Source organism: Procambarus clarkii, chromosome 1, assembly GCF_040958095.1.
Source record: "Procambarus clarkii isolate CNS0578487 chromosome 1, FALCON_Pclarkii_2.0, whole genome shotgun sequence".
In the NCBI taxonomy this organism is placed as follows: Eukaryota; Metazoa; Arthropoda; class Malacostraca; order Decapoda; family Cambaridae; genus Procambarus; species Procambarus clarkii.
This window is the reverse complement of record NC_091150.1, coordinates 58,035,541-58,046,269: the sequence shown is the minus strand read 5'-3', so window position 1 is coordinate 58,046,269 and position 10,729 is coordinate 58,035,541. Positions and strand designations below refer to the sequence as shown.

Here is a 10,729-nt window from a genome sequence, read left to right as displayed (position 1 = left end):
TTTATTCTTAACACCGTTATTGTGTTGTTCCTACCACTTACCGCTTATTATGTAATGGTCCAAACCTCAGTAATTGTGTAGGATTGTTGATCGTACGACCAGTAATGGTGTTTACATAATATTTAGTTTTGTATGGTAAAAATCTTGTTGACGAGCAATATTATTTGCTTTCAAAATTGTTAATATTTTTCTTCATTGTATCTGCTAACAAATGTAATATTTCCAGACTTTTTCGGGCGGTGCAAACATGCTCTCACCGGGAACCAAGATCATTGAATTTAGCCTCCATACGCGCAACCTGGAGGAGGTGCAGGTGGACGGCCTTCCACCGGAGCACGCCGTTTATGTCCATATCCCGAAAACGGCAGGAGCGAACGGCAACACAACTCTACCAGGTATGAGACTTTGTGCAGGAGCGCGAGGCCACTTGACTCTGTGATATAAAGCCCCCTGTGACTCGTCTCACTGGGGCAGCCATATATCTCTGCCACAACCTGCATCTTCTCAACGGATGTGCCAGTGAACCGATCTAATTTTTTGTGCTCTAACATGAGTTTTCTAATCTAGAGGTTATATCTTGAGATGATTTCGGGGCTTTAGTGTCCCCGCGGCCCGGTCCTCGACCAGGCCTCCACCCCCAGGAAGCAGCCCGTGACAGCTGACTAACTCCCAGGTACCTATTTACTGCTAGGTAACATGGACATTCAGGGTGAAAGAAACTTTGCCCATTTGTTTCTGCCTCGTGCGGGAATCGAACCCGCGCCACAGAATTACGAGTCCTGCGCGCTATCCACCAGGCTACGAGGCCCCTTAATCTAGACCACTAATTCTCCCATTTCTTTTAGAGGGATGCTGGTAGTTTCACGTCAGATTAGCACTGACGTCACTGATATTTACAGCTATAATTGAGATAAACATTGTGTTCATGTTAGTGAACAAACATTACGGGGATTACGGTGGACAGGCATAAACAGCTCTCGCACACAGCTGTAGATTAAATCTCATCTGTCCTATACACGCACACATGTACAGTGTTGAATACTTATGTTTACAAATATACACATATTACTGGGCACCATTGTGCATAAACGTTTTAGTTTTCCAATTTCATCCCCGAATTCACATATTTTTTTTAAGTTATCAGCAACCTTTGATCTCTCAATATTATTATTGTCTTGAGATAAAAACCCCACATTTATGTATTTGTGTAATATATGTAATGATTTACATCAAGTCTGGGTCCAGTCTTCTTCTCCTTCTTGACCTCCTGACCAAGTCACCTCTAATCTCGACAGCCGATGTACGCACGGGGAGGTTTTCTGTGGAATATTGGTCACTTGTGTTTTTTTTGTAATCCTGATATTCTGATAACTGGAGTTGTTAATAAAGCTATTCGCCTGGATGCTATCCCTCATAACTCCCTCCATACCCAAAGGACACCGACTGTTGGGAATACCTACATTTATCCATTTATTCAGATCTAGCTTGAATTCATTTTTTTCATGTAAACAATTTTTCATGTAAATCTATTCTCGGGAGTCAAGTTTTTGTTACCAGCGTAAGTACTTAGAGCATTACTTAAAACTCCTTATACTACTCTTCTAGTCCTAATATTTTTACATTTAGAGATTATTTCACACTTCTTAAAATCAATATTGTAATCCTTTTACCAACTATGGTTTGCTACAGCACTATTACCAGCTACATGCTTTCTTGTGTTTTTAATTCTGATCTTAAGTGTTTGCCCTGTTTTCCCCCTCATAGACTTCGTTGAACTCTTTACAAGGTAATATATAAATGCCTTCCGGATTTTTATCATCCCCTACTCTCTCCTTACAAACCCTTTCACCAATTATATTTGGGTAATTGAAAACAATTTTGTGTCTTGTATCAATAGCATTCTGGGTCATTTTATTTAACAGAGAGGTTAGGTTACACGGTAATTTAAAAACTTTTCTTAGCAGGATTCCAAAGGAAGTAATAATATTAGGACTGGAAGGGTAGTATAAGGGGTTCTAATTAATACTTTGAATATTTATACTGGTAACAAAAGGTTTACTTTCGAGGATAGATTTACAAGACAAATTAATATAGGTGAATTAAAACTAAATCTGAATAAATGAATGAATGTAAGAATTCCCAATAGCCGCTCTCCTTTGGGTATGGAGAGGGTTACGAGGGAGAGCATCCAGATAGATACCTTTATTAATAACAACTATAGTTCTCAGAACATCAGGATGACTGAAAGGACAACTGATTATAATTCCATAGAAGACATCCCCGAATGTACATCAGGAGTCGGGAATAGACGTGACCTGGCCAGGAGGTCAAGAAGGATAAGAGGACTGAACCCAGGATAACAGCCTCCAGGTAAAATCCACGAAGCAGGAAACCCGACAAGTCCTTCTCACTGTATGAGGACGGATTCCAGAGAAGCTTGAACTTGGCATTTGGGACGTGTTCCAACACAGGCCTTACACCTCAGAGCTCGTCAGATGCTTCAGAAGTCAGAGATTTGGACATCACAAAGACGGCTGCCAGCGCCCAGTGAGGTGTGGAGTTTGCAGCCAGCCCCAAGACACGAAAATATGCCTTAATAAATACAAGGCTAACCAGCCAGTTCAAGCGAAATGCCCAAATTGTTCCAAGGCACACCACACCTGGAACCTAACATGCCCTAAAAGGCTTGGGGTCAGATTCAAGAAGCAATTACGCAAGTACTTACAAACGTGTACATCGTTCCTCAATCTTTGACGGCTTTGGTTACATATATTAAAGAGTTTACATGTATGAAAACCTCCCAATCAACTGTTGTTATCTTTATAAACAGCCTATTGGTGCTTTGTAGTTCATTAACTATTTAATAATTGTAAACAAAACCGGCAAAGATTGAGAAATGATGTACAGGTTCGTAAGTGCTTGCGTAGCTGCTTCGTGAATCTGGCCCCTGATCCACAAGACCCCCCCCCCACGTCCACAGCAGAAGTACAGAAGTGTCACCCAAAATATATTTCAGCTCCCCTGTCCACAAAAACAGCATGGAGGTTACCAAGACCAAAGCAGTGGACGCGGTACATGCCACATCGGTCATGGTGAAGGGTGAGAAAGTCTCTGTCTAAGACAGAGGAATGGTTGGGGCCCAACACAAAATAGTTCAACGTAATCGCCTGCTTATTGCACCCAGTAAGCACACTGGGGACAATAAAGGCAAGAGTGTCCGAGTTTCCACTGACAAGGGCCGAAGAGTAAACAGGCCCCAAACCAGTACAACAGTAAGTAGTGCTCCCGCACAACTGGACACCCTCTGGCCAATGCTTAAGGCCTTGGTCACGAAATTGGTCCAAACTTTGCTGTCAAAACACGGTATTACACAAACCACTGAGACTCGAAAGACAATTGAGGACAAGGTCAAGAAATTCAGAAAAACAACATCCTCACCTTCAAGAACGCGCAATGCGTAGCAGCAACCAAAGGTATAGACATCCTGATACTACAGGAAAGCTTCCTTCAAGACGGATTAGAACCTAAAATCACAGGCTATCAAGGCTTCTTTCCTCCATGGGTCAACGGGCAATCCAGGGGATGTGCAATCTATGTGAAATGTGACCTGATCTCCAAGCCCATAACCAGCCCACCCGATTGTAGAGCAGGGACAGAGGTGATGGGAGTATCCATAGAGCTAAGACAAGACAAACTTGAAGTGTTAAATTTTTACAGGTCTCCACGTGCTGAAATGGATCTCTCAGTGTTATTTGGACAAACACAATAATTTGTGGTGATTCAATGCCCATCATCGTTTGGCACTGGGCTCGAACACAACAAATGAAGCCAGCACTCATATTGTACATCTACTAGACCAGCTTCCATAAATCCAAATCCTAAACATGAATGAACCCACCCACATCCAAGGAGGTAGACTAGACCTTACCTTCATTTCAGCCTCCCTAAGAGATACCGCAACATGGTCAGTTGAGCCCACACTCACAAGTGACCATTATGGGGTCCAAATTGGTCTGAAGTTGGATCCACCCACCTATCAGGGCTTTCCTAATTGTTCTCTCAGGTGTCACCCAATTTTCCCTGGGCTTTCGCCTCATCAGGAAGCCGCTGATAAAATAAAAAAAAATAATACTCCAACTTTCCAACACCAGGGCACCAGCGGAATACACACTGGAGAGTCAACCGGAAATTATCCTAAATATGGAGAAGGCGGCTCAACGTCATAGAAATTGGGATTCGACTCAGAACTGGCCTATAGTCATGAGCACACACTATAAGTGAGCCACTAAGACTTACCCCTCTCTCTCTCTCTCTCTCTCCTTGTCCTTAGGTGACCTATTTTTAGTTCCCCGTTTTCTGGATGTTGTCGTCCGGCCTGCAATTATTTATCTCTCTCCTCTTAGAACTCCACACCAGGACAAGGGCAAACACAGTTGTCAAACAGACAAACATTTATTACAAACAACTAAGAATGAAAAAATAGCATGAAATTTCCAGGTAATGGTTCTACAAAATAGCATCACACTTTCAAATTATCAATATTCAATTCAATAATTGTCTCTGCTAGACTTCTGCTTGCTCCTCTTCAGCAACCCACTGTGCCTCAGTCACCTCGTCGTCTGGGTTAGGCTTATTACATGTAAATTTAATAATACCCAAAAAACATTAATGCATTCACCATGCATTGTCAGGTATATATACCTAAAGACGACAAAATAACTTATAAAATAATTAGAAATCTCGGCCCAGATGGAGATGCTGTATACCTAACGTTAATTAATTTAGCCTGGACTTCTCAAACATGACCTACAGCTTGGAATAGGGCAAACATATTGCCGATCCCAAAACCCAAAGATCCAGCTAATTCATGGTACATCTCTCTCCAAAGCTGTGCAGCCAAGACGGCTGACAGAATGGTATTCAACAGACTTGAGGGGAAAATACCTAAACTGCACCAGGACATGTATGCATATTGCATAAGGGGGTTGGCACATTGGAATGTGTTACCACTCTGTTAGCCCAACTGAATGACAGACCAGGAATGCTGATATTCCCGGACCTCGAGAAAGCCTTTGAACTGGCTAGCGCCCCAGCTATTCTTTGCTGCCTCATCGACAAAGAAGTCATAGGTAACCTGCTCTCCTGGACCAAAAACTGTCTCATAAACAGAGACAAACTCATAAACAGAAGCAAACGTGAAACTTCATGGCACAGTCTCTGAATACAAAAGACATGAAAACGTTACACGGCAAGGAGGTATTCTCAGCCCCCTTCTCTTCAACTGTTTAATGGAAAGAATAATGAGGCTGAAACTCCCACATCACTGTAGGCTGCTACACTACGCGGACTTTGTCATCATCATAAAAGGAAGGGATGCGGCGCACCTTGCACCCAAATACTTAGACTGCATCAGTGAAGAGGCACAGCAGATTGTGATCAAACTCAACCCCACCAAGACAAAAGCCATGTCCATAAAAATAGTGAAGCCCAAAAATCAACTCAAAGTACAGGTTTACCCATCATAATGGGTGGACACTTAAGAACATCTAGGATTAATCCTTAACACGCAAATAACTTTTAATGCTGAGGTCACTTACTTGAAAGAAAGAACTGCGGCCCGGACAGCAATCCTAAGATCACTAACCTCCCTCTCTGGAGGAGCCAATCTGCAAATCCTTTGCACATACTATGTAAAGGCAGTCAGATCGATGATCGACTATGCCAAACCTGCACTCACAAGCTTATCATAACAACAGTGGGAAAGTTGCCCAAAACAATGCTATGAGAGCTCCCTCGGGAGCCCCTATGTGAACTCAGACTTGAAAACAAGTTTGACCAATCTTAAAGAGAGAATATCTCTAAGAACAGCTACGATTATTAGTAAGATAATTGTTTCCCCCCTGATCCAATCCCAGTATTACAGACCTTGGTGGTTGGACTTGACCAAAACAATGGAAACTACATTTCAAAAACATGAATCTGGATAGAGGTGGTGATCATCTACACCCAAACTATACTTGTTCCCCCACTATGGGAGGAGCCTACCTTCAAGATAGTAATAGGTCTTCCGATGAAAAATGCTGCCTATGATCCAACACTCTTAAGGCGCATCATAGAAAAGCAAATGTATAGCACTGCAGTAGCAAGAGACATATTCTGCACACATATTCTGTGTCAACCACATCTTCACAGACTGATCGGTTGACACAGAATACGAGAGTGCTGGCGCTGCTCTTTGCACGGCCAGCGTACAGGCATACTGGAGACTGGGAGGACCAGTATCATCAACCCAAACTGAGCTGTTTGCCATACAACAGGCATCCGCATATGTGATTGCACAAAACACTCAAAATACAATCATACACAGACTCAAAAGCGTGAATTCAAATATGAGAAAAAAGCAGTGGAAAGATAACGTGGAAATAATTACCACCATTTTGTATCTATGAGCAGTAGCTAAAGGAAAAGGACTCAACATCACCCTAAACTAGATCCCATCCCATGTTGGAATCCCATTAAACGAGAGCCGATAAAATTGCTAAATTGGCTTCTCGTTATCTAGTGATCCGCAAAACAATTCAACCCAGCCTGGAGTACATAAAAAATACCATCACCAAAAAACTAGCACACCTCAACAAAGCTCATCTACATTAGAGAGTACCCGAAGGCTCGCCCATTACAAAATGGTATTTTCTGACTTCCAAGTTAGACAGGTAAAATATCCCGAATGGAATTCATAGGGAAATAGTAGTTCGGTTATATAGACTACGTCTAGGTTACAGATGCAACTGGGAGATTCGTGAACCCAGAGATTGGGAATGAATCTTCTGCCAAACAGAAAAACACTATCTCCTGTAATGTGAAACAACCAACGACCATAGAAGAGCTTAGAAGAGAAGACCATAGAAGAGTCCCTGAATCTTGAAGGAACCAACCTGAAGATATGAACACTGCCACTCTACTGGTAAAAAAAGGTGTCCAGCAGCTGGACACCCTCATAAATACTGTTAAGTAGTATCCTTCCCGCGATAGCAGCCACATAGTAAGGACTGGCGATTTAAATGCGAACTCAGGACATAGTATATCCTTTCACGACCAAAGATCACATTCACTCCAAATAATCTACCACTTACGGGTTATTCATGCTCGTGTCACCTCTTGGGTGGCTTAATCTTCATCAATCAATCAATTGGTAGCAGCCTTATCAGTCGTTGAGATGTAAGTCTGGTCCTAACCACATACTCAGACTTTGATAAAGCACTTAGGAGAGTGCAAAAGACGATGTAAAACTTTACATAAAATACACAAATACTTAAGTATTTACATAAGTGTGGGGTTATATCCATTGTTATTATGTCTGCAAGAAGACATTACCATTACTTATTATTGTGTTTCTTATTCCTCCCAAAGGCACTAAATGCACTAACTGCCCCAACTGAGGTTCAACAACCATGACCCGTACTGAACCAACGGGTTCCGTACAGGCCAATATATGTTCGAGCCACCTGCTTTGTTTATAACTTTACCATACAGAATAGTTGCCAGCCCGTACACTGAATCTCCTTGACTAACAACATAGAAGACCATAAACTCTAAACGTCAGAATAAAACAAATACCAGGACAGCATGACGGTCGGTTGTGTGTAAAGCTACACCAGACTAGACTATGGCAGACCACATATTGAGCCATCATTGCTACGAGCACAGATTAGCATAAGCTAGGTCGTGGCTGATGATAGGTCCCAAGACCTCAGCTGGAAACTGCAATATACAGGAGAGACCTGTTCAACAAGACACGTGATCATGGCGTGCCCTATCCAAAAATCTCAAAAAGGCATGAGTGGGCAATGGATAGCGGCATTAAACAAAAATGGTCACAAACGAAGCTGCGAAGCAGGACCAGGAGTAAGAAGAATGAACTGTGTAATTATGATGGGCGCCGTGGCAAAAGGACGTGCCCATAGTATGCATGCCCAACATAAATGCTCGTATCCAAAGATGCAGTCTAATGAAACCACCATAGTGGAAAACTCATTTGGAAAATATTCCATGTTGACCCAACCAGGACATTTACCTCTGTAAAGCCAGTCGTTTACTAACACATCGACAGAAAATATCCTGTTAACATAAACACACTGCACAATGAATCAAGAATTTCCATGGATTGACACAAGTCATTTAACCAATTAATATTGGTTTTCACTAGCCTGAAGTGCTCAGGAGAATAACTAATTGGTACAATTTAGAAATACTTATCACATATTTTACAATGAAATTAGCAAAATACTTCCATGCCTTCAGTTTGTGTCATTTTTAAAGTGTTCTTTCCGGTTCCCACAACCTATAATAAAATGGTACTCATTACTATATTTCTGTATCTTCAGCAGTACAACTTTTTCTATGACGTTGATCTCTAAGCAGTAACGAGGACACCTAAACTTGGCTCTATCCTAGCTTGACCAAATTTTGATTTCCTGTTTATGGTGTTTTGTTTCTACTTCTTCCCTCACACTTCCCATTTGTCTTCACAACCTTCTCTCAGGTATATTGACAAAAAGTGATTTTTTACCTGTAAATAATTAATGACTTCTTTGATCTAATTATATATCTTTTTATTCATAAATATTCAAGTGTTTGACTTTATACAGAATCAACACTATTTCATGAAATGGTTGCAATATATAAATAATAACCAAATACTAGTGGATAGAGAGTTAAAATGCATATTGTTAATCCATGAGGTATCATTATTAATCTATAAAATAATTCAAAATTTCTTGATAGTTATATGAAAAATCATTAAAGCAGTTTGTAGATAATTGTATTTAAAATTATTTATTAAAATAAAACCGATTTTAATCATTGAAAGTAGATAGAATAGGTACTAGTATACAAATTTTCATAATCCAGTAGCCAGGAAGCTTCCCACACACACACTAGTTCCTGCACAATAAATTGTGATCTCTATCGTTGAAAACTGACTGTGTTTGACCAGCCATGGTGAGTGTTGACGCCATCAACCAGTCCTCCCGGCAGATCATTCCAGTCATATACACCACCTTCAACGTGTCTGTGGTGAGTAATACGCAACTTCGGTAAGTAATACACCACTTTCAACCTCAATAAACTCAGTAATACACCACCTTCAACCTCACTTATCAGCCTTTGTGATGAGTAGAATTTTTTTGGGTTAGATTTTTCAACGCATGAATAAACCTCTCTGAACAATTATGAACTGTACCATTAAGTAACAACCTGTACACCATACCCAAAATGTCTTCACCTGAAATATTACTATATTTTTCCAGATTACATAAACCTTTGGCAATATCTACATAATTCACATTTATATTATAGGCGGGAAAACTAAGACAATAACCCCAGAAGAGTAATCGTATCATCATCCAGTTGTCTGCTAGAAAGACTATTATCAACAAAGTCACTGTTCGAGTGTTTGTTCCACTCACTTTGCTGAATAATCCTATTCAATTTATAATCAAGTTTTGAACTCACGTCCCTGCAGGAAATGGGGATGTACTCACATTCCCATTTCCTGATGGGCAGGTGATCTATCTCTCCCTGGTGGTTGGCTATAAATTCTGCCCACCAAAGCTTCCCGCCGTCAGTTACTGCCCCGCTCCTGTGCCAGGTAAGTCCACAACGGGCTCACCATAGCCCGTGCTACTTGGAACTTTTTTGTTCCGAGTAGCTGAATCTAAAACAACAAACAACAACAACAGCTTCCCGCCACCCCAGTTACAGCCCCACTCCTGTGCCAGGTAAGTCCACTATGGGCTCACCATAGCCCGTGTTACTTGAAACGTTTTGTTTCCAGTAGCTGAATCTTAAACAACAACAGCTTCTCGCCTTCACGACCATAGATCACATTCATTCCAAAAAAAATATACTACCTCTCGGGTTATTCATGCCCGTGCCACCTCTAGGGTGGTTTAATCTTCACCAGTCAATTAGCTTCCCTACTCTACGGCGGCCTAGAGAAGAAGGTCTAGAGAAGCTACGATGGCCACCGTAGTCTTACTCAACAGCCCTGGGTCTATGCTTCTCATAGACACCAAATAAGAGATATCTAGCTTGAGTATTACAGACTCTAGAATGAGTACACCCCTGACGGCTTGTGCTCTAACACAGTCTAAATGCCAGCTGGTAATCTCTCCTCTCACATTGTCTAGTTCGATACTTATTCAATACTAGCTGTACCCGGCCATGCATTGCTGTGGCTCAGCAATGCATATGCGTAGCTGAGCCACAGCACCCTTCCCCTGTCTCCCAGTCCTCCCCACCATTCCCCTCATCCTCCCAACCATTCCCTACTCCACCGTCCCCTTGTCCTCCCCTCCATTCCCCTGTCCCCTTTGTCCTCCCTACCATCCCCCACTCCAGCGTTCCCTCGTCCTCCTAACCATTCCGCACTCCATCGTCACCTCGTCCTCCCCACCATCCCCCATTTCCCTGTCCCCTCGTCCTCCCCACACCATTTTCCCCTCCCCTGTTCCCGGTTATTTGCGATAACCGGTTACATTTGAGTTCGGTTATTTGCGATAACCTTGTTACTGTGATATCTGGGTCAAAGTTTTAAATGGAGGAGGGATTTTCTCCTTTTCCACTGTTTCTTTTTTGCTTCTGTTTAGCTCACTAGTTAGTCTTGTTTTAATAGCATTATCTTGGTGGTGGATGTAGATGCAGAATGTTCACCAGTTTGGCCCATTCT

The 10,729-nt window shown here is 41.8% G+C and overlaps 1 protein-coding gene across 1 annotated transcript in view; it reads left to right on the top strand.

Moving 5' to 3' along the window:
- The first annotated feature begins 247 nt into the window (after positions 1–247).
- LOC123755373 (polycystin-1-like protein 2) overlaps positions 248–10,729 on the top strand; it is a 128,147-nt gene continuing 117,665 nt past the window's right edge. Inside the window, exons 1-2 of the mRNA XM_069322921.1 lie at positions 248–395; positions 5,215–5,504. Coding sequence (XP_069179022.1) covers positions 248–395; positions 5,215–5,504 — 438 coding nt within the window. The remainder of the gene's footprint in view (positions 396–5,214; positions 5,505–10,729) is intronic.